The 25,492-nt window shown below is 41.3% G+C and overlaps 1 protein-coding gene across 1 annotated transcript in view; it reads left to right on the forward strand.

The window, feature by feature from the left end:
- The window catches only part of PLCL2 (phospholipase C like 2), a 186,215-nt gene that overhangs the window by 132,178 nt on the left and 28,545 nt on the right, over window positions 1-25,492 (forward strand). The window contains exon 4 of the mRNA XM_072792878.1: window positions 15,146-15,221. Coding sequence (XP_072648979.1) covers window positions 15,146-15,221 — 76 coding nt within the window. The remainder of the gene's footprint in view (window positions 1-15,145; window positions 15,222-25,492) is intronic.

The raw sequence follows: 25,492 nt of genomic DNA on the forward strand, positions 1-25,492 counted from the left end.
AATAACATTTGGCGCTACATAAACTTTGAAGCCTACATCTTGTTGATGTGTTACATTTGACCTCATACTCGTGAGAGGAATAAAATTCAGCCCTGCCTGGGGATCCATTATTTCCTGATTTGGGCATGGGTAGGAGTGCTCCACCCTCAGCCTCACCAAACCGCTCTGGTCTGCAGGTCTGCCCTCCGCACAGCAACTTCTCCCTCAGTGGGGACTGCAGGATCTGTCACTTGTTACTCTATTTTAACAGCTCCTGTTGTTCATTCTGTTCACTTCTATTCTCTCAGATTACTGTGAAATAATTAATGCCACTCACCCCATGTAAATAACCACCTTTAATACCAGAAATCTGATTTTACTACCATCTGAATTTATCAGGAATAAAAATAGCACTTAATAATGGCTTTAAAGGCTTTTCTAACTTAATTAGGGTATTTTAAATTCTGAACCATAAGAAAACTACTCTCACAGTAAACTCAGTGGGTGGACAATATGATGTGTTCAGAGTTAAGTTTAACTCTACAAGCTTAATTACCAATTAACTTAAAAATAACATGTTAGGTAGTTTAAAATATTTATTTCCCTACTACGTTTAGTATTAGTCAAATCTTTAGAGCTAAATGGTTTAGATTTTTTATTGAGATTTTTATATAGGAGATCCTTTATCAACTTATAGAAATCTTTAATTCTGGAATTTTCTTTAAAATCAGTGTTGGTCATTCTAGTTTTCTTTATAATCATGACACTCCTACACTAGGGGGTGGTCATATGGAGTCACACCATCATTTATGTCATCCTATGAGCACAAAATAATTTTAGCTTTTAAATCACTTATCTGGTGCCAGAAGCAAGCAAGCAAGCAAACACCCCCCACCCCCCAAAAATCTTATCTTTTAAATAGAAATGGCTATTTGGGTATTTAGCTAAATGGAAGTGGAATGGTACTTAAGTAATTTTTAGTTGATTTCCTAAAATGGAGCCCTGTTTTTGTTCTGAGTCTATGGAAATCTTTGACCAATGTTAGGATTCTCCATAACCAAATCTTTCCTTTGCCTACATATTTCATAATATATGTTTACCCTTTGGAAGTACTAGCTGCACTTGGTTTCTCATGTCTTTTTTAAAATGTGCGTGTAGCATATCAGGCTGTTCTCTTAGATACATTTTGTCCAATGTCACCAAATGATGCATCTTGTAACTTTTTAGGGTAAGGCTTGGGAGACTGGCCCATGGGCCAGTCTGGCACCACTTGTTTTTGTACAGTCTGTAAGCTAAGAATGGCTCTCACATGCCAAATGATTGAAAAAGTTTAAAAAATAATATTGCATGACTTGCAAAAACCATGTGAAATTCCAACCTTAGTATCCATAAACAAAGTTTTATTAGAGCACAGCTATCTATCTCCCTGGCATATTCAGTGACTGCCTTTGTGCCACAACAGCAGCACAGAGTTGTCCAGACGGAAACTAAACCTAAAAGCCTAAAATATCTACCATCTGCTCCTTTGCAGAAAGAATTGGCCAACCCCTCAAAAAGAGGATCAGAGGAAAAGTCCCTAGGATATTTTAATGCACTGGTTCCCATATTCACTTTCACCAGTTTAAATTATATTTTTAAAGGCCTTTCTTTCTCCCCTCCCTCCCTCCCTCCCTCCCTCCCTCCCTCCCTTCCTTCCTTCCTTCCTTCCTTCCTTCCTTCCTTCCTTCCTTCCTTCCTAACATACTCAGTGCATTTTGAATTTTGATCCATAAGAACATCATATTACTTGTTAACTTGGTAGGAAGAGAGTGCTGCTAGAGCATGAGTACTCCTGCCCTGGATAAGCAGTGAGCCTCTAAAGCAGTACTACTAACTGTTAACATTTTGATGGTCAAGAATCTATAGACACTAGAGGTGGAAACTGGAAGAGAAAAGCCAATGAAAACGTTTTCTCTGGTTGTTTATAGTGCTCCTGAGGCAAGTTTGCCACGTCAGTGGGAATGGTGACAATTACCCAGAGTTTTGTTATAATCCAGTAAAATTTGTAACTAACTTAACTTTGCAGTGAGTGTATAGTCCTGCTTGTGCTGCTTGGTAATGAGGCTTTAAAAATGAGCCAAAGAATGGAGTTTAAGTCGTGCTCCTTTTATCAGCCAAATTTTCTTGTCAGGAGAGGGTGCAGGGGGTGCAGAGAAGGGGAAAATTGGGTGGAGTTCCCAAGCAGGCTCTGTATCTTCTCTGAAAACCCCTGGTTTCATCTTATCCTCCCCTAACAGGGAGCAGGGCTTTCTTTCAAATGATCAGATCCAGGCTGTGCTCACCACATTCTATTTAAAGCAGTCTCATCAGGGGAGGGATTATAAAGGTGCTGAAGAAGGAGAGCAAACCTGTGAAACCCTCTCCCACCTGGGGAAATGGGAAGGCTGCTCTGAGGGCCCTCTGCAGCTTCTCACACCCTGCTACTTTATGCTGTTCATTTCCTCCTCACACCCATTGCAGCTTGTTATTACACATTGGTTGGTTTGTTTTTTTTTTTTTTTTCTTTCTTTCTTTCTTTTTTTTTTTTTTAAAGATACCTCTCTCCCCCTCTGCTGAATCAGAGCTCCAGGTTGGCAGGGACAGAGTGTGCCCTGCTCACTACTGTGTTTCCACTGCAGAGCAGGTGCAAGGAGTAGATCTATAATTGGTGAATGAAAATGACCTTGAGCTCCAGGACACAGATCAGGAGTTCTTCCTATCCTATGTCTCTGCCCCACAATGGCTACATTTTCCTGAACTTGCCTGATTTATATCATCATGACCAGTAGTTTTCCCCAGGAGGGTTAGGTTTGCGGGATGGCCAGGTGGTGGAGGGTGGGGCTGCCGCTCTTCCAGGCTTGGTACTAGATGGCAGCTCCCACGTCCTGAGGCAGTAGATGGAACCTTTGTAGGTCCCACAAGAAGAGGACACCTGAGATGCCTGTGGGAGGGGTAGGCTGGAACCCAGAGGCTCTGGACTAGAGCAGGGGGAGAGGGGAAGGTAGGCATGAGGGTCCTCCTCCCCAGATCATTCACCTCTTGTCCGTACCCTCAAATCTCCCCTAACTGGCCAGAGGACTTTGCTGCGTCTGAAATTCCCTACTTGAAGATTAGTATGTCCCAAGAGGAAAATAGAGCAGAGTTGAGGAGTGGAAGGGAGAGTCCTAGTTGTTCACCCAGCCAAACAGAACAACAGCTTGATTCAGTGAAGCCACCCTGGGATGAGAAAGTTGTTCATATATGTGTAGTGTAATAGGAGTTCCCAAAGCATGCTCATAGATGGGTTGTCGTGTGAGCTAACAGGTGGATGTAGGCTCCTGGTGGGCTAAGCAGAGAAATACTTGAATAATACTTGAATGTCAGACAGCTACTTCTCTCAGTTGTCTTACCCTCTTCATTTCCAACACTCACTGTCCCTGCCAAGTGGCTGTACCACACTCCTGTGCTCCTGGGGGAAGAAACCTGACTTTCTCTCTCTCTCTCTCTCTTTCTCTCTCTCTCTCTCTCTCTCTCACACACACACACACACACACACACACACACACACACACTATCCACCAGCTCTTACCCCACCTTGGTAAAGTCTTTGTCCTTATCTCACCTGCCATCATGAGCTGAGTCAGTGCAATGGCATCCAGCAGAAGATAATGCCCTGGTGTATTTTGCCAAGGGTACCTGTCAGTAAGTACAGTTGTAGATTCACAGAGACCATCTGGGAAGGTGTGCATGCGGTGTGAATACCCATGTGCAAAATTGCTCTGTAAAGACACCATGACTAAACATTGGGGGATGAAGGAGGAAGTATACACCCTAGACCCTAGGAAGTATATGAGTGGGTTTTGGGAGCCTGGGCTGTGCTAGCAAAGAATATGAGCCCCAATGATGAGATAGTCCCTGCCTCATGCTTACTGTGTGACTAAGGGCAAGTCCATTTCTCTGTCTGTAAAATGGGCATCATATCACCACCTCAAAGGATACGAAATTAGATGTAAATAGCCCCAGACCATAATAAAGATCAATAAATGCTAGTCATTATCATGTTATTATGAGTTTTCAAATTCTAGAAACCTGCAGCTCTTGAAACTTTAAGACCTTTATGTGTGTATATTTTAACATCACTCCAAACTTCAGAGCAGCAGCTTTGCTGTAGAGAGAGCATGCCTACTCCATTTCAATTTCATAAAGGCAGGTTTAAAATTACATAGTGAAAAGCAGAAGATAAGGTTTCCCACCACCTTAATAGATGAGTTGTCTCTCTTCTCTGAAAGGGGAAGGCAGGGGAACATGCGAGTTATGTGATCAACACCAGGAAAAAATCCTGGATTTATACAGTAAGTACACTAGTAGCTGATCAATTGTGTGGTCTTCTTTCCTGCTCTGTCATTCCTGGAATACTGTGGACACTTCACTGTGCTAAAAAGAGAGAGAGAGAGAGAGAAAAGAAAAAAAAAAGAAATATTGTTTTTCATAACAGAGAAGCCTCCAATTGCTTTTTTTAACTAACATCTATACTTAGTTACACAGACCTGAAAGAAACTAATGATACCTTACAGTCAGACTGTGATTGAATTATCTTCTGTTAATTAGGAGTTTCTAAATCACCTTGATCCCCTTGGAGAAAAGGCTTGATATAAATAGACAGTAATAAAAGTGGTACTATGTTTAATTCTAATTGTATCTTTTGAAATTTAATTAATATAGTAATAATTGTTTTAAACAAGCGTGTCAGAATTCAAAATGGTCCTTGGTGACTTGAAAGAATTAATGTAGCATCCAGAAGTTCCTAATCTTTCTCCGGAAGTAGCTTGCTCACTGAATAATTGGGTTTAATGAGCTCAAGTTCCCCATTCTTCCTGCAGGGATGATTCTGGCCACGTTTTAAGCCATTCTTATCAGCTCCTTGAAGACACTCCCCTCCATCCAAGATGTAGCCTGTGAACTCACCACGATCCCTGAAAACTTCTGGGACCCAAGAGTTTTACAGTGGTGTATTGCCCTTCTTTCCAGCTTTCCAGGCATTTCCTGGAGCCAGAGGGAGTGGCAGGCTGTAGACTGTGTCCCCACTGGACTGTGCCTGGCTGCCCCTCAGGCCCAGCCAGAGGTCCCTTTGCAAGTAGCTGAGTCCCTCTGTGCTCCTATCCCTTCCTTTTCTCCTAACCACAGAGGACACTTGAACACAGCACTTAGATTTCATGCTGCCTGAGATGATCTGAGGCTGTCATGCAAGCACATTGTTATTACCCTTTGGGAAAGTGGGAGATGATGGATTTTGCAGCATGAAGAGGCTGACATGACATGACCAAAGGCCTGGAAAGGTTGGGGTTTGCGTGTGCCTCCTTGAGGCAACCTTGGTGCATGGTGACTCATCACACACTGCGGAGTAGCCTGTTGAGTGTGAGAATTTGGAGTCTTCCCACAGTAATTGTGTAAACACCAAGTAATGCTGTATAGCACACCCAAGTTATTCCGTGGCCATAAAATGGAGAGATAAGAGAGCTATTATAATTTAAAAGCATTTGAACTTAACTATATATGTATTCTCCATACAGAAAAGTACAGCACAATATATTATTAGATGCACTAGTAGGAATTATAGAATTTTTCTGGAGAGTTTTATAATTTCAGTGGAGTTCCTTTTCAGAATAGCTTAGGTTCTGTTTTGCTTCATTTTCAACAATTTTTGTTTCCTTGAAAGATAGTATTGTACAGGACCAGAAACAACCAAAGATCAAAATCAAAATTCAACTTTTTGAAATTCTGTGTACTTCCTGAAGCTAAAAGTATTCAGAAGTTTTAAAACTTTGCCAACGGTTTATAGTAGGATAAACATTTAAAATCTGTATACTGGCTTTATAACTAATCCTTTGATCTGTTAGATCCCTAGGTATTTCCAGAACCCTTTTCTGTTTTCCCTAAGCTAGTTTGCACAATGAAGCTTATCCAGCTCCTGGTCTATTTAAACATGTTTGGGAACATATGGAGACCAGTAGCAATGCTAAATCCCAATTCATCTAGAAATGGGAGTGAATTTCTTTTAAATCAAAGTTTGTGACTTTATGGTTTATTCAGTTGTCTGCATAAATTGAAAGTTTTTAATCTGATTTAAAATATGATTTTTGATAAAATAAATCACCCCAGTGCATTTATTGTTTTAATTCCTCTGAGCTCTGCTTCTGTGATTTTGTCGTCTTTTTTTTTCCCCCTTTTATTCCTGGATGTAGTGCCTCCTCAAACCCAATTTTCTCTTTGTGGTGTTTTCTCTCATCTCTCCTCCTTTCTCCTTTCTTCCAGACCATGAAATGTGTATAACTAAGGACTTCTAGTGGCTGACACTGGAAGTGCCACTCAGAAGCACCCAGACGTGTAAAGGTTTGGGCCCTCCCTGTGTGCTGGGTGCCACAGCAACTGGTAGAAAGAACAAACCTAGGGCAATAAATTGGTTGTTTTTACTATGTAGATAGTATTTGTTTTCATGAATTTTATACTGAATCCAATTTCTTTTTAGGTGAGTACAAGAGAAACCTATATATTTATTAGTCTGTGTATAGTAAGCATAATGTCTTCGTCTTACTGACATTTAGATGGTGATTCACTTAAGAATCTGCAATTTAATTAAACCTCGAGGTTTAATCTGTGAAATGCAGCCTTTTCTAAGTGTTGTGAATTGTGATGATATATTAAATGAAAGTGAGAAGTGGTAGATGGAGAAAATGATGGCGGTGGAGAAGCCTTTATGGCATGTGAAAATTTGACTAGATACTTATGCATGAGATACAATGTTACTTTATGGGATTTGATCTGAAATTTTGGGCATAAGAGATTCATATTGTACCAATGTTCAGATAAAAGTTATGTAACAGGAGAGCCACATTCATTCCTTAGGTACATGCCACCCTAGCTCTGAAGTAAACTTTATGAAAAATCAGAGCGTATTGAAAAACTAGAGAATTCTTGGCTTCCTAAACGTGGACCCTGGGTCACTCATAACTCATAATTTGCTCCAGATTTATATAGCACTTGGCATCCACTCTCTGGCAAAAAAATGATTGTTAAAATAGCTGAGTACCATGTCGAGGCAGGCTTATACAATGCCAAAACCATGCTTCAGTTGATATCGTAGAAACTGAGACTTTAACTATGTACTTCAGAATAAAATTTCATGGGAAATTTTGAAAAAAAATATTTCAGAAAGGTTTTGAGTAGTCTCCCTGTTATAGTCCCTTAGCTATAACACGTGTTTTGAAAATGCAAATTTATTTGAATGTGATGGATACATTAAGGAACAATTTTAACCTAACTCAAATGTTGTGTTTGGCTGTGCACAGTTTGGACCACAAGAAACTAGTGAACGCAGAAAACTTACCCTGGCTGAACTGCATGTACACACGCACGTCAGGCAGCACATGGCTCCCCCAGTTAGTGAGGGAGTCTGGAGCTGTGCCCATCCACATCTCCTGTTACCGCCTTCATCAGACCTCACATCACCTCCTGTAACTTAGGATCTGCAACCCTCAGAACACCCCTTGCCAAGCAAACCTCAGGTCTTTCTCAAGGTCAGTCACCACCACGTGCATAATAGTAGCTTTGCATTCCTTAACTATTTAACATATGCAGAGCTGAGCTGTCACTTTTATTCAGTTCCTGTCTTTTCTTAATGTGTCACTGCAAAATTTTTGAATGTTGTGCCCCAACTCCATTTTCCCCACAAACGTTGTGCTTTTACTGCATAATTTTGTATAGTGCAAGTGATTTTTAGGAACTTGTACATCCCATTGTAGCGGAACTATGAGTACTGCAGTTATATTCCCCACAACTACCAAGTGCCCGAACCCAGAGCTTCCAATGCTCGGACGCACCCTTCTTCCAGAAACTCCTCACACATCTGTAAATGCTTAATATCCTGGTTTTCCTCCTTCCCCTCTGACGGCTCCTGCTGTATCTCTTCGACTAGTTCTCTCTGCTTATTAATTTAAGTGATTCTAGAGCATCACTGTGATGTTTTCATCTCATATATTTGTAAAATTCCTCCCTTGGAGATGTATACATGTTTTCATCTCAGTTGCTACCTTTGTGCAGAAAATCCCCAATTTTCCAAAGCCAGAACCAAGCGTCCACAGTTTCTGATTGCTGCTGCACAATTTCACCAGACTGTTCCATTGTGACCATAGCTCAACTCCACCACTAGATGAGTGAACACATTAAAGACACTGTAAACTATGAAATGCTTCACAACCATGGGGGTGTTAAATTTTCCTTGTCTATCCAAGGGGAAAGAGTCTTTGGCCCTTCCTCTGCCCACAGCAAATCAGTCACTGAGTCCTGCTTTGTCCCCTACTCAGTCTCCCACTTTCATCTTTCCTTTCCCAGCCCTTCTGCCACCTTCCATGTCCCTCTAGTAGCTGTGGCTTCCTGCCTGCTTCCTGACCCCACCTTTGGGTCCCCTGCCCTGTATTTCTTCCTGCACCTTGGTCTCTCCTCAAAGTTGTAATTCTGTAGCCCATCCAAGCTGACCCATCACTCCTTTTCTAATCACATTTCTCTGTTTTCTTCTAGCCTGATGGAAATGCCTAGAGAGCTGAATGATATTTTACACTGATTTATATCCTGCCCCACTCCACACCATGCCTGCAGTGGGGCCCCATATGAGGTAGCAGCCACCTATGCTCCTCTCTATGTGTTTGTTGACAGTTCTGTAGTGGTTTTCATCCAACAGAGCTTAAGGTTCTTTCTATGACTTTTCTATGATATTGGGTTTTTTCTATACTTTTCTATGAGTTGCATAATGGAAAATGTGAAAGTGGAAGTGAGGTTTCAAGAGGAAACCAGGACAAATTACTCTGGAAACTGTTTGTTATGTGGAAAGTGTTTTTATAGTGACCTTGCTGGAAGGGATGATGACCGCAGCTATTAATGACGTGGCATGTTTTGGCCCCTGAATGGTGGCCAACTCTCTGCAAATGTGGCCACAGCCCTCCCCCTGTGTGAACCGCAGATGGGGGCTGGGCTTAATAGTAGCATGAGACCCCCACCGTGATACAACTCTTATACCCCTGTTCAAGTATGTAACTTTTATATTATTTTCAAGTGTTAAAAGCTCTGTTGTATTTTCCAACAATAACTTCATAAATGGTTTCGCTTCCATTGGTTCAACCCTGTGACATTTTGTTGTACTTGGACGCTTTACTAAAAGAAAATGTTACTTCTGAATTTCAGTTTAGAAGGCCTGGATCCCAGTGTTCTTGTATTCGATTCTAAAATTCTTCAAAGTTCTAAAAACTTCTGTTTAAAGTAATAAAAAGAAAGGTAGTGTTATTAACTCAGATACTGCTTTCAAGGGCACAGAAAGAAGCACTGAAGCTTACAGATTCCTGAGAGAATTTCCTTCTTCTCTGTCCCATTCTCAGCATTAGCAAACTGACTCAATTTGTAGGACTGTGTAGGACAGGGTGACAGTCCTCTGGTCACACTGAGCTCTAGAGACATCCATACAGATCATTCTGATTTGGGGGAGAACACTTCTTTGGATTGAATTTGGTAGTTTTTTTTGAGGACCTCGATCCTTGATTCACATTTGCTGTTTTGCTACTTCTTCCTGGAGTCCTGAGAGGCAAGTCCTGCTTTGGTCCAGTCTTCCTTGGGTCTTTCCTGAGCCAGGCAGTACCATACCTGCTACCTAGGCATTCACTGTCCACCATGGCCTACCATGGATCTCCATGACCACATTGGAACCCTGAGGGGTGTTCAGAGGTGGGAGCAGGTGTATCATTTCTCTAAGTCCATTGGCAAGTTTGAGAATGATGCTCAGTTACTTGAGTTACTTATATGTCATACACACAATTACAGAATCTGTAAAGGAACAAACCTTTTTTTGTTTTCTAGATGTTCCCTTTTGTACATTAGCACATTAGCACATTCTCAGACTTTGTAACTTCATTAGATATAGCTGCAGCCAAAGCAGCAGCAGCAGCCATGTGTGAAGATGGGGACAGACAAAGCCACGTCTTAAGAGGGAAGCATTTTCTGTCTGCAACTGAGGTCAAAGAAGGATAAAAGGAAAAAGTAGAACTCAGAAGATGTTCTTATTGTTATTATTGAACTTCTTTCCCCAAGGACTTGAAGTTATTGGCAAATTGTTTTTGTGAATATCAAAATCTGTGTTCCTGGGATGAAAGGAGATGTGGAATACTGTCCAAAATCAGATATAACATCCTTACATAAAAGATCCTTACATAGACTTACTTATCCTGAAAACAGAATTTTCCTACTTGATGTACAAATTTCAAAACAAAAAACTAAGAAGCAATCTATAGAAATCTAGTGATATAAAATATATTAACATAGTTACAATTCACATTAACCATATCCATAAACAGAGAAGTTTGCCTTATAACTCATATGGGGAGTTACTTTCAAAATGGAACATTCTTAGGAAAGGCATTTCTGGTTTCTGTCCAGCTTAATAAAATACGAATTTTTACTTGCCTTTAGTTGAAACTTCCTGCTTTTCATCTGCTTAAGTCCTATATTAAAACTCTACATTAGAGTTGATCAAAATTATGAAATGGGTTCCTGGGCTATGTTAAATCCATAGATTTTCCTAATGCATTAGTTCCAGAAATTTAGGGAGTTACTGGTAACTGGACACTAATAGAAAATCTATTAGCAACAACTACACAAAAGCATCTTCTATTTCATAAACAGTATGAGCTGTCCGTGTGGTAAGTTACTACAGTTAGCAGCAGGATGATCTGATTGCTGAGCCAAGACCCATACCTCTGTGTTTAAAGGGGATCCATGGAAATGCATTTGCATTAGTGCAAATAATGCTTCTAAAGCCAACCACTCTCCTGGGCCTTGCATCATATTGACACATTCATGTAATATATACAGAGAAAATAAGATAATTTGAAGTTGTTTCTCCCTTTGACTCATCTCTTGATGTCACTCCCCACTTACTTGCTTTTGTCTACTCTGAACTGCTTATTCGAGTAGTTTCATGTTAAATGTAAATGATTTCTCTCTTGTAATGATGAATTGTTAAGTGGAGCCAAGCAAATTGTTTGTTGTCATTTTAAAAGAAATGTTTTCCAAAAGTGCTTTACAGAAATATTAAGGTGGAAGGCAGTAGTCGAGATTATACCACCTACTGTGTGTAGCACCTGTCAGGAGTCACTAAATTCCTTTCTGCCTATGTGTCTTTCTGGCTGGAATGCCCTTTCCCCAGTGCTCCTGGTGCAGGTGCTACTCGTATGGCCAAGATGTGTCATGGTGCTGTGGCAAAGCAGGGGCTTTGAGGTCAAACAGAACACATCATTTGCTAGTTATAGTTCCTTTGCCTCTCTTACCAGAGGACCTTGGGAAAGTGGCTTAGCCCTCAGGGTGTCAGTGCTCACACCTATAAAACCAACACCATCAATACGTATCTCATATGGGTTTTGTGAGCTTTAAATGAAATAGAAAGCACCAACTACACACCTGATGCAGAGGAGGCGTTCAATTACTTTCATTTTGATTCACTCAACCAACACTTGTACTATTTATAATCACAGCTTGTTGTAGCACAGCAGACCCAGGCAGAGATTAGTCCCCACTAGATCTAATGCCCCCTCACCCCCACCCCCACCCCCGTGTGGTCCCTGCTGTATCCTCAGTGCCATGTGCCCTGCATTCGGTCACAGTTGTTGGCTGAATGAAGCATGACATCAGCCAGCTGAGTAGGCAGGCAGGAAGGCCCACTGCCTGGCCTTGCCCTCTCCGATGGCTGGACCCTTCAGGTAGTGCACTTACAGGAGCTCACAGTCTGGAGAGCTTGCTGACCAACACCTAGCAGGGCTCTTTCACCCAAAGAAAATTTATTCAGATACTGCAAGAGTTGAGGATCAGTGAACTCACTCTGTGGACAAGAACCATAAACTGTTTACTATACATTAATGTAAGTACCCACCCTAACTGTAAATATGTACCCTAAAACTATAAAAAGATATAAACTGGCAGTTCCTCCTCCCCAAGGAAGTGGTGAAAACATTTAGTAACAGGTGTGGCAAGATGAATAATCTCTGCTAAGGTCTGGATATATTTTCTTCCTGCCTTCTCTGAGTTCTACTGTTTATTGTTGTGCTCACCTTCTCTGAGGCTGATTCTCTCCAGGATACCCCCCCCATAGGGTCGGTGAATACCTGCCACTGTTTACTTCCAAACCTGAGAGAAATGGCTTTTCACTGTGTTTGCATTCTCCACCCTGGTAGATTAGCCACCTTCATGTTTTATATACTGCTCATAAGTAAGGGGTAGAGTGTATATTTCAAGTCCAGTCCACAGAGCATCAACAAGACGCCATGACACCACGAGTACACCACCATTAAATATCCCATCTACCTCCTGTGGCTTAGGGGTATTTAGCTTTACCACACCCAATAGCACATGGACTACAATGGCAATGCCACATTTTGTTGTGATTACTGTTTGCTCATAGTTCTGGGTCAGCACCTATTCTTTATTCATTCACAGCACTTAATTCAGGGTCCCACACTCAGAGGACCTCAGTAAGTGATTGTCCCAAGAATAAAGGATTGATCATTCAAGTATAGAGCAAAGGAGGCAGGTGAGCTCCTCTCTCCAGACCCTTGAAATACATGTGCTGTCCTTAAACCTTGCATTATATTTTAAGCTGAAAGTTGCCTAACTATGTAACCTTTGGTGATACTTTAAACTGGAAGAAGCTTCTAAGAATAATGATGTGATTTGTTGTTTCTTTGAGCTTCACCACACCAGGCTTTTCAAGTAAAACTAAAATTAGTAATGAATGTTTGAAACATTGACCGTGAACATCTGAAGGGAAGGCATACTCATACAGCTAATCTTGGGCTACCAGCAAATGCTCTGGGGAGGCCATTGTCACATCTGTTTGCAAGTGTCTTCATTATGATAGTCACGTGCATCCTTTCATTTAATCCTCACAACATTATGAAGGTAGTGTCTTTTATTAAACTCATTTTATAGGTAGAAAATTATGGCTCCATGATGTTTAATATCCCAGCCTAGGTGACAAAGCTAATGAACAGCAGAAGCAGGATTTTAGCCCATATAAATCTGTGCTCTTTCTGTCCCCGCGCCACCCCCAGTAAGAGTGTGTTTTGACCACCTCTCCCCCACAGGTCATCTATATGCGTGACCCTGTGCCTACTGCTGCTGATTTGTTCTCCTACATTCCTTCTGTTATTGCTCCTGTCTTGCCCATCTGCTTCATGACCAGGTTCATTTCATTGCTGCTATTTTTTTCCTCCTTTTTCCTGTTTGAGTGATGGAGGCACAGTTGGCCATTTCTTTGATACTGACCTGTGACAACCACCATCCTTGCTTAAAGAAGTCCTTGCTTCTTCGTATCATTCATTTGGCTTGACATCAAAGCTGAAAAAGGTTACTGATGACGGGATAAACCTTTTCAGTATGCAAATGATGTCATGGTACAAATGACTTTATATCAATGTAATTGAGCTCTTAACTATTCATTTTTATCATTGCCTGTTCAATATGTCAAGCTGTAAAATAGAATATTTTAATTTACAAGCATGACTCAGATCTTGAAGAATAAATGTGAAAATACTGAATTCCAAAGTGCAGGCTCTTCCATTGGGATGTGGGCTTCCTGAAGATAGAGGCTATATCCTGTAGGTCCCTGTGTCCCCAGTTCCTGCTCTGGGCCATGGATAATGAATGAAGGCATGAATGAGCACCTGCATTGGCCTTAAACCTTTTAGTGTTTACTATAATTTTCTCAGAACAGTGGACAAGTTGATAAATACCGTGTGACTCATTTGAAGAATCTGGTGTACTTCTTAAGAGGCATGTTGATTATGCTTTGGTTTAAATAAGTGTAACTAGTCAAAATAGGGCGTTCCTTCTTTGAATTATACAAATAATCCAACCTACATATATTTAGTTTCTATAAAATAATGATTGTGGCAGTTAGTGATATGTACTATAAAGAAAAACAAAGCAGAATTTAAAGAGATGGAGAATGAGGGATTGCTGTTTATTACTTAAAAATGGTCACGTAAAATGGATGAGTAATATTATAATGCAAAATATTGGGACATTTAAATACAAAATGTTGAGATCTATACTTAAGGCAAGCATCATCAATTGTACCCATTTGAGCTATGAGAACTGAATCTGGCTACCCTGGTTTCATAGTGATTTTAGAGCCAAAAAGATTACTTCAGACAGATCTTTTGGTAAGTAAAATAATTGATCAGCTAGCTATGCCCTGATCTTTTTTTTTTTTTTTTTTTTTTTTTTAAATTCAAGCATGGCTGCTAAAACAAACACATGTAATTTGGAATAAGAACTCAAAATTGGATCTTTTATTTTTATTTTTTTTCAAAATTAGATCTTTTAAAATCATTGATAGGAACATTAAAAATACTAGTGTAAACATTGTTTTAAGGGGTGTGGGGGGGTTCAGTCGGTTAAGCGTCTGGTTCTTGATTGTGGCTCAGGTCATGATCTCACACTTGTGAGCTCAAGCCCTTTGTTGGGCTCTAAGCTCAGAGGAGAGTCTACTTGAGGTTCTCTCTGTCTCTCCCTCTCCTTCTGGCCCACCATCCCCTGCTCATGCTTGCTCTGTCTCTCTCTCTCTCTCTAAAAATAAATAAACCTTCAAAACAATAAAATAAATGTTGTTTTTTGATCCTCATGGTAAGTTTTAAACTAATTTTCAGATGAAGGCATTTTAGCCTAAATGAGTAAGGTGTGTAGGTGGCAGAGCTTTCTATAAGATGAAGTTGAAGATTTTGTTAAAAACAAATGATGGAAAATATAATTTAAAACACAGATAAGATGTGTATACATGTTTATTTGTAGTTTCTCATACTGAAACAAACTCCATTCAGTATTGACTCAAGGTTCAAATTCAGTGTTGTACAAGCCTGACTATGAAACATAATACTCCCAACCTGTGTGAACCATTACATGGAATGCAGGATTTCTCATTGCGTGCATGCACATTTGAACTGAGTGGTGGGAAGTGAGATAAAAGAGCATTTCACCCCAGCACCTCAACCTGTTTATAGAGGAGAGCCTAATGCACGTGTGTAGACTGGGACGTGGGTGTCAGGTGTAATCCCGTGTCTGGGTGTTCTCTTTGCAGATGATCCAGTCTCTCAAAGCCGTCATTGAAAATGCAGATGCTGTGTATGAAAAGATTGTACACTGTCAGAAGGCAGGTAAGCCAAAGTTTGTTTCTCCTCTTTAAAATAAAATCAGCCACATCATCTATTTAGCCTTTCAAACTACTGTGTCTTTTTGACACTATGTCTAGGAAATCAGATATAAAAATTATTTTTTCCAGTGTAAGGAAAACACTCATTCATGGCTTCTCAAGGCTGGATAACAAAATCACCTGGGAGAAGCTTTTGAAATATCCTGACATAGGTCTGGGGTGTGGTTGCAAAATTCCTACCTGTTAGAAGCTCCCAGATGTTTCTAGTGAGTGGCCAAGACTGAGAGCTGATACACTGACGTCCTTCCCAGTGTGCCCTGCTGCTGACCCTCCTCTAGTCCCCCATGACCTTCTGGCAAAGAGTGGGGAGGGTGAATGAGGCTTGAGCAGAGAGAGAATAAGCTTTTCGAGAGGAGAGTGGGCATTCGTTACAATCTCTTGACACTTTTCAATGCACTGGCATGCTCAAGTGCTGATGAATTCATCTATTTAATATCAAAATGTTATACCGCATTATAAAATGCTACCATCGAATTAATTTTAGTTGAGATAAAACCACAAACTCAAGTATTCTGCATTGTAATAAGAATAGACAAAATGGAATTCTTTCAATTTTTACGTTTTGTTTGGAGCATCATTTTGGAAGATGTTACTATGGAGAATATTTGTAATGTACAAATAACTGTATCTGTCCTAAGTTCTAAGATTTCTGGTTGCCATTCCTTTTTTTTTTTTTTTTTTTACTTAAAAAAAAAAGTTTATTTTTTTGTAATCTCTACACCAAGTGTGGGGCTCCAACTCACTACCCCAAGATCAAAAGTCATATGCTCCTCCAACTGAGACAACCAGGCACCCCTGGTGGCTATTCTTTAAAATTAAGAGACTATAAATATCATAAGTGATGGGGCTAAGGCCTGGAAAAAAAAATCCTCTCTTTATCTCAGAAATGAACTCGTTAAAAATAGATCAAAGAAAAGATACATGTGACAATTTTCTCTTTTTGGTATTTATTGAAGGAATATGCACATTAGTGACTAATCAACAGGCAAAAATCCTCATCTTGATTTACTCACTTGTTCTTTCTACTTTTAGTCCTTTTGGGGCTAATGCTCCCTACAACCACAACTAGAACAAGATACTTCAAACACCATTTTTATCCTCTCACTTTGTACACAAAACCATCCAGTAGCTGACCAGAGTCTGTTGTATCAAATCTAAACTTCTAACTTCCCATGCAAGGTTACCTACTTACCAGCCAACCCATTTTGCCAATACTGTATAAAATTTGTTAAATCATCTGTTCATTCATTTAATAAATATGTTTTGAACTTCTACTATACCAAAGGTACTTGTAAGAGCTATCACATATCAAAATATTAAAAAATAAACAGGATTAATGTTTGCCTTCTAGAACCTTCCAATCAAGCAGGAAATATGAAAATAATCACACATACTCAGATGTATTGAGTACTTATGCTGTGTTACTCCGGAGTCTGAATTTGGTTTGTGGAGCCGTAGGGAGCCATTGATTTTTGAGCAGAATGGGAGAGAAATTGAACTTTAAGGTGATGATAGCTGTGTGCAGAGAATTTTCATGGGCAGAACCCAACTGGGAGGCTGTTGGGAGCAGTGAGAAGGGGGAAGTGATGGTGTGCATCCAGCCTGGCCTTGAGCAGCTCTTCTGCCTTCCCAGTGTGTGTTTCTCCTTAGTCAGATTTTCACAACCCTCTCCTCTGTCTGCCAATCTGTACATTTCTTCATTTTGTCCACAGTCTTCCAGGAGACCTTTTATGATTGCAGGAGTTATGTTACCTAAACATTTTATTCAGTCCTGCGGAATGGTTCAGCTCTCAGACGTTCAATTCCTATATGTTTTATTAATATCCTCTTCTAAACAGGCTAGTAACCTGCTGTGCCATAGGTTTGCATATTGAGTTACTCTGCATTTTGAGTTTGCATATTGAGTTGCATCTTGTAGTTTACTCATGACACCTGTACTAACATTCTGCAGAATAGTCCCTGGAATACTAACTGACTAAATGTGATTTGACTTGTATTAAGGATTTAATTCTACTAAATGCATGAATTATCAGGAGAATTGTAGACTGTTAGAATCTGAAGCTGCATTTATCAGAAAAAAATAACTATTAACAATTTGAGTTATTGCCAAGTCTTTGCAACTTCACTGGTTTGCATTTGACCATTTCTAGCATATGCAGCTTTATGTTGTTGTTCTGCTTAATTTTAGTAAGGGATGTATTTGCTTATATTTAAAAAGCTGAAGAGTCTTATCTATTAAGAATTTTGCTTGGAGGGCAAAAAAGAATAACCACTGTGTAATGGTTCATGTTGCTCTGGGTTTGAAGATCTTGAGAAGCACGTAACGATTATCTTTTGGTTTCACAGTTACTGCTGACTGCCTACACAGCCCTTCTGTTATCCCAAGTGCTTATTTTAGAGTCCTTGATCTTTTGTTTCTCATATTTACAGTTATCGGAAGGGCATATAGTCATTAGTCATATGAAGAATTGCTAATTTGTATTGCTCAAAAACATTTGCATGAGATTTTACTTCTGATAAATAATTGCTATTGTGCTTGCAGAACTTTAGTCTGGCAATGACAAAATGAAGATACAGGTACCAAAGTGCTGTAAGAGAGGATTATTTTAGAAGCATTTCAAACTCCTAATCACAAATTTATATTCTTACTAGATAAACCTTCCTCTAAACAGCTAAGTGAAGTGAGGAGTCACGCTGCCACCTCCAGCCACATGTTAAAAAGCGTGCCTAGTTTGGACAGGTTCAGACTCCCAGCTATGTGATTCTTTTTTTTTTTTTTTTTTTTTTTTGAGATAAAAATATGTTTTGCCAATGGTGTTCTCAGGAAGAAGGGGATAAAGCAGGAGAAGAATGCTGAGAAGTGAAGACCCACCCCCAGCCAGGGTGGGCTAGGAACTTAGAGGCCTCCGGATAGGCGGGCAGATGGCCTGAAGGGACCCTGGAGCAGACAGTGAGAACAACCAGGAGATGGGCAGTTCGGGCAGCCTGTGGAACCTACTCTCTTAAGGGGAGAATATTGCCACAGAGGGCTGGAGGGTCAGAGGGAAATCTTTATAAGAAAGCCATGTCCCTAAAAATAGGAAAGATCTACTGAAGAAGTGAAGAGGAAGACATGAAAAGATGAGACAGAGGGTAAGGAGGGAAGAAGTGAGGAGGGACAGTCAGGAAACACTTGACCTCAGAAAAGGGGATGGACCCCTCTTTCCAGACACTCCAGAAAGCTGTGATATTCAGACAGATTCCATCGGGCAGTGGATGAGGACATAATGGACATAGTGCCCTAGAAGGGCACTGGCTTTGGGAGTGAGGGAGTGAAGGGGGCGCCCAGGGACAGGGGCAAGAGTGTGGGAGTGCTCTGGCAGGGTCACACACTCTAGTGCCAGTAGAGGGACAGATGAGATGTGGGATGGTACAGGAGTGGTGTGGGGCAAGGGGGTCTGGGCCGACGTGTGAGGGAGAGAAATGGGTAAGTAATAAACTGCATGGCTACACAAGCATGAGTATGCATAAATCCATGAGCATAGGTGAGCACACTCACACTCTCTCTCTCCTAATGTAATGCATGCTTGTTCTTCCAAGAAATAGCGAAGTAGGAGATGGGTGAGGAACACATGCAGGGGAGCCGAACAGGAACCTACAGAAGAAGAATTTGCATTAAGAAATGCTTCATAAAAGTTCTTTAGAAAGTTTGTAAAAAGGTAGCTAGGTTCTTTCTGGGGAAAAGTCTTTTTCACTGTGTAATATTTATCTCTTTCTCTCTTACACTGGCCAAAAATGGCAGGCTATCTTTGAATTTTAATTTCCTCTTTAGTTGCTGCATTGATCTGCTTCGTAAAGGATAGAAAGATGATGTAGAAGAAAACGCTAACTGCTTTGCTTCAGTGAGTTCGATGTTTTTATCTGGTGAATTTAAATGGAAAATAATTTGCTGTCTGGAAAGGAAAAAGAAATCAATGACATACTTCTTGTTAAAGATGGTGAATTAACACATGCACCTCATTTCCCCTCCCTTCTGAACCTCATTAAAATGGCAGTAAGGGTTTTTTGTTGTTGTTGTTTTTGGTTTTTTTTTTTTAAGGCATAAACCCATAAGGACAAAAAAAAATGTGAGGAACAAAATTTCTGAAACTGAAAAACACTGGAATAAGTGATAATTGACTTAGATGACACAAGAGAGCTGAATCTGAGGCTGATTAGCTGGGCACGGGCAGGCAGTCTGGTTTACACTGCAGACCACCTCCACCTGCCACCTGCTCAGATGCCCCTGCATGTTGGAGTAAAGGTAGGGATAAAAGAGAAATGTCCAAAAGCTGGGTTAGGGAGCAATTAGACCCCAGAAGGCTGGGAGACTACATGTGTCCCGACAGTGGAGATGTTAAAATAGCAAAGTTTCCATCCTTCATTTGGGAAGTTAAGTAGATAGTGCTCAGGAGGAAAAAAAAAGTCTAAACAATATAAACATGTTACTTAGAAATATGGACATACACATTAAAAAAAGGAAACAAAAAACTGAGCTAGAAGGATTGAATATAACTACTTCTAGAAAGGGGGAATGGGTAACAACTATTTGGCTCTTTAAACCATGTGCATAATTTTGATAAAAATTAAATTACTAATAAATTTAAATTTAATTTAAATGATTAAAGTAAAAGAAAAAAAAAAAAAAAAGAGGAAGGAATCAAGGACCAGAAGCTGCCACAGGAGTCCCTGACTGAGGATGTTCCAAGAGAAGACATGGGCCATAGTCCCAAGGCATGAGGGGCAGCATTGAGTGATTAGGTGAGGTTTCTGCCAAGATCTCCAGCCGGCCCCCCTGGCAGCATGGGTGGGCACAGTGCACAGGTGATGGCTGGGTGTCTTGGGGCGGGCGGGGCGGGGGGAGGGTTGGGGGGGCGCACGAGAGCCTGGTTCCTCTTCTAGCAGGAGAATTGGTTCTGCCCTCTTTTTGAATGACAGAGGAAGATCAAGCTCTCAATGAAAGAAACCCCTGCCCACCCTAGAGCTATTTAAATAGAAGTGCCTTTTCTAAAAGCTCTGTGGGCTTCTCATGCATGGCAGGGTCACATCATTACCAAGTGGGATATAAGCCAACTTCCCCAAATAATGAAAGCTTTCATTACCCTTCGTTTTAATCCTTTTAATGGAATACTTTCTATAATAGATTCTGTACATCCCTGCTTCCTTAAATTTGGTTTGGCAAACAATCTGAACTTTGGTGACTGAGGGTCGTTTTGAGAGGCTTCTGTTATCTTGCAGTTTAATGGCAAGTCCCCCAGGAGCCTGTATGTCCTGGAGGGCCCCTAACCCTCTCTGTCGGCTCAGATCCTGTTCAGGGTTAATGGTTTATTTGTTACTTCCACTCAATTTTCACTTCCTACTGCTAATTTGTACTGTATCCGACTGCCTATTAGTACCCTGGACTCTTTCTTTCCTTTCTAATTTGCTGCTTCTAGTCTGCTGAGCAGTTGGCATCTCCCCTGTGGCCCAAGCTTGATAGATTTGTCTCACTAAAAGCAGGTGAGAGACCGACGCACTCCCACACGGAGAGAACAAGCAGAGCATCAGACCAGGCCTGGGTTTGATTGCTCCTTTTTTATTTTGCAAACTCCTCCCATCTCAGTGTGTTCCTAGGGGCTGGGGTTACCAGATAAGCAACCTGTCACCATCCATCACGTGCTTTGTTCACATCAGTGTCTTACCCAGCACAGGAAACAGAAGCATCTATAAGATTTATCCTGAAAGCACCTCACAAATGTTCTGTTTGAAAAAGTTTGCAAATAGAGACCTGGGAGCCTATAACTTTTGTTTTCATTTATGTCAGGATGTTTTGCAGCTGTGTCTTGACAGAAGCAGGAGGTTCTTCCCTGGGGATCCAGAGACCTGTATTCTTGTGTTTTGCTGTGTGATACTGGGTTAGTCACTACCCCTTTCTGTCTCTATTTTCTCCTTCTAAGGGACATTGGAGTATTTGATCTTCTCCTGACCACTTCTAAAATCTTCTGAAATGCAGTGACCTAAGACCAGTTACCTAATTACCAATTTTGGAATGGCTTGATTACAGTTACTTAAAAAGATTACAAGATTAAACAAGTAATCCCATCCAGGGGCATGGGGATACTGAAAGTGCAGCCCATCAGCATGAGTTTCAAGAGGGAAAATCAATGCCTAACATCAAAGCCGAAGAGTGACCTCTCTGAAGGTGGGATACAGACCTGGAGTCAGACCCCATAAGTTCTCTGGGACTCTCAGCATCTGTACTCTTCTTAAAGAATGGGTGTTGAATTGCCAGATCCTCCCCCAGGCACGTGAGTTAACTCACAGTTAGTGAAGCCATGGGAAGCCAAGAGGTTGCAAGGTCCGCAGTGGCCAGGCCAGTCTGCCCTACCTGCCCTTTTGTTCCACCAAAAGGAACCTTCATTGCTGATTAGAGAGAATAGAGAGAATGATCACAAAGGTGACAACTAGGCCAATTCAGAACAAAAAAGTTTCAAAATAAGCACTCCGTCTCTATAACCCTCTGCCTCACCACACCCCTCTGTTTCCTGTACCCATCACCCATCCCATTTTAAGATCCCCACATCGTCATATTAATGGTATTTCTAAGTGTGGTTGTGGTCACAACGAAGCACATGGTGTAAATAATAAGTACAATGGAAGTTTAAAGAAAGGGGTAAGCCCGGAAGGTTTTGTTGGTAGGGAAGGAGGTAGACTTGAATCTAGGGACTTGAGGGCATGGAGGATCCATGGAGGCAGAGCAGAAGGAACAGGGCTTTTGAGGCTGGCCAGAGTGTAGAAGTTCTCATTATCAAGGTGTGCTTTCTGTGCGCATGAAATCTATTGTCCTGGCTAACGGGAGATACTTGTTTTAGGTAGCCTCAGAAATTAGGAGTGGAACTAGAGCTGGCTTCAAAGGATGGAAGCCTTTTAATTCAAGGACAAAGTATTTGGGATTGACTTTCTAGGACAGCATTTCTCAAAAATAGATTCAAGGAACACTAGTCATACTTCTCAGCAAAGGATCTCATCGTCAAATTCTCATAGCAAAACTGATTCCTCTTTGGAGATTCTCAGTACACATTAGCATGCTAAATATCTTCCAGGTTAACTCAGTGTGTCCTGAAGGTACATAGTTATAAAGCCTTTGTTTCAACTCCTGTCAATGTCTGGAATACTTTAGGAAACTGCTATAGATGGGGGTGCTAAATAGTTTGGGACAGGCTTGGGGACTCATTGGTCTGGGGACTCTGCCCTTTGCCCTATGCTTTCAGATGCTCCCTCTGGCAATGGAATGGGAATGCTTGCAATGTCAGAATAGGAAGGAGTTGATTGTGAAGGTCTGTTTCAAGTTTGGTGAGCATGATCACAGTAGGATGGCACTGCTATAACAAATACTACAGACCGGACAGTTTATAAACAACAGAAATTTATTTCTCCTAGGTCTAGAGGCTAGGAAGCTTAAGGTTATGGTGCCAGTAGATTTGATATGGTGGCGGGTGACGGTCCTCTTCCTGGTTCATAGATAGCACCTTCTTGCTGTGTCCTCACATGGTGGGAGGGTCTAGGAAACTCTCTGGGATCCTTTTTATAAGGACACTAATCCCATTCATGAAGGCTCCATCCTCATGATCTAAGCAACTCTCCAAAGCCCCACTTCCTAATACCATCACATTGGGCATTAAAATTACAAAATATAAATTTGGAGGGGGAAGCAAACATTCAGACCTTAGCAGATGATCAAATGGAAAAAGCTAGCAAGTGTTGAAGCAACTATAATGAAGCTTGGGATGGAGTCAGGCTTACAGATAGAATTGGTGTCATCCATATGGAAGTTGGATGAGTTCTCTCAGGAGGAAAGAATTGGGAGGAAATACTGAATATTTGAGGAGATGATTATGAATCTGTAATTCAGACTGGTTGTTTTACTTTCCCTCAAGTCATAAAAGCATTCCCAGCACACCTGATACCATACAGTTCACTTACTGTATATTCTTGCAACTTGAATATAAACTACTTGAAGGCAGGAGTTTATTCATCACGTATCCCAAATTCCAACAATAGTGCCTGATACTGAGCAGATATATGTTGAGTTGAATTGAAGGTTAAATGCTGCATTTATTAGTTCATTCCTTTATTCACTACTTATGAGGTCCTTACTCCCAGTATGGCAGAAGCTGGAAACTTGGCTCCTTGTCCCTGGGGGGTGGGGGGGAGAAAGAGGGGGCTCCAGGTGGAGTGTTTGGAGACATGCCTGTGAAGAGAGCCCCCCTACACAGCGTATGTCATGCAGTAGTAAGAGGACACTGTCGTGCAGCCACAATAGCATGCCCTGTGATGAACTCTGTCGGGGGTGATCAGGGAACCAGATCTCAGAACAGGAGTTGAGTCTGGCAGGTGGTTTGTCTGGGAGCAAGGCTGGTTGGGACAGGAATCCCATGCAGGGAGAAGAGTGCACACAGGGTGACACAGGATAGCCCACGCCAGCAGTGGCCGTAACAAAGACGGGAGCCGCAAATGAGGCTGGAGGTGTGGGCAGGAAACAACACAACCCAGAAGCTTGAACATAACATTGAATGACAACAAAAAACTTGACATATTAGGCTGCATGAAAAGAATTCTATATAGCAAAAACTATCAGGAGCAAAGTTCCAACAAAAACTACAAACAGAAAAAGTGTTAGCAATACATATCACAAAGAGCTAATGTCCCTACTATGTAAGGAACCCCTAAAATCAGTAAGAAAAAGTCCAACAATCCTATATTCTTGCAAAGAATTTGAACTCTTTATGGTAAAGAGAACTTAAAAGACTAAAAACAAAATGAAAAGATGTTCAGTCTCATTTATCAAAGATGCAGATCTGTTCCAGGGACAGTTATGAACAAAAAGTCTAAATCCCTGCCTTTGTGAAGCTGAAGTCTAGTTGTGGAAGACAGAAAATAAACAAAAACCAAATAAATAAAACATTTAGGTGTCAGGCAGTGGTGAGCGTTTCAGAAACAAAGACAGAGAATGGGATTGAAAGTGCGCAGAGTGCAAGCAAGACCGCTCTTTTAAATAAAGCGCTCTTGGAGGACCTCAGTGACTTTTGACAAAAGCATGATTGGAGGTGGAGAGCAAGCTTTCTAAACATCTGGGAAAGGGATGATCCCAGGAAGACTGAACACAGAGACCTTGAGGTGAGAGCATTCATGTGTCAGCGGAGGAATGAGTAGGCCAGCGTGGCTGCAGCGTCTGCAAGGACAAGGAGGGACAGAGGGGTAGGAGCCAGCATTAACAATGAGCTGGAGTTAACAGTAGGCCAGACACCTGGGCTGGCTTTGTTCTCAGTGAGAGGAGAGGTCTTTTCCTAGGCCTGAGAAGAGGAGTGGCTGCAGCAGAACATATGAGGATAGGGCATGGGGTGAGAGCAGTGGCTGGAAGACTATTCAGGAGGCTCTTGCAACAATCCAGCCCAGTCTGTGGTTGTGGTCGGATGGATGGTAGTTGGGGTGGAATGATGTGAAATGGTTACGTTCTGGATATTCAGCTACATTTTGGATATGTCAGGATTTATGGTAGATTGGATGTGGGGTAGGAGGAAAGAAAGAAGTCAGTATGACTGCAGGATTTGGGGCTGGAAAGAGGACACTGCTATTTACTGAGGTGGGGGGAACTGAGGAGGAGAGGCTCGAGAGGGAACGTTAAAGATTTGGTTTAGACATCTTAATTTATGCCTGGCTGGATTCCATGTCTGGTAAGAGGTCCAGACTAGAGGAAATGAGTTTAGAATCCATAAACGCAAAGGTATCTTTTAAGGCTGGAGACCCGACGTCACCTAAGAAGTGACTGTGGCTGGAGAAGACGGAGCCCTGTCCCTCCAACATTGAGATGTCAGGGAGGAGATGTGTAAGACCAACCACACGAGGTTAGGATATAGCCAGGCAGGAAGGAGGAGGACACTGTGATCTTCTAGAAGTTGAGTAAATGAAGTATTTCAAGGAGATGCCACTTTTCATGCATCAGATCCAAGTGTTTATATCCAAGACGTCAGAGTTATATCACACACGGGTCATGATGGATTGGTGAGGATATAGGGGAAACCAATACCTGTCCCATTGTGGGGGGGCCACGCCTAGGGAGGACCATATGGCAGTGGACATCAGATTTATAAGTATGTGCAATTTGAACCAACAATTCCATTTTTTCAGAGTTTATTCTACATATATGATCACATACTT

The sequence above is a fragment of the Canis lupus genome, chromosome 22 (genome assembly GCF_048164855.1).
Source record: "Canis lupus baileyi chromosome 22, mCanLup2.hap1, whole genome shotgun sequence".
NCBI classification, from domain to species: domain Eukaryota; kingdom Metazoa; phylum Chordata; class Mammalia; order Carnivora; family Canidae; genus Canis; species Canis lupus.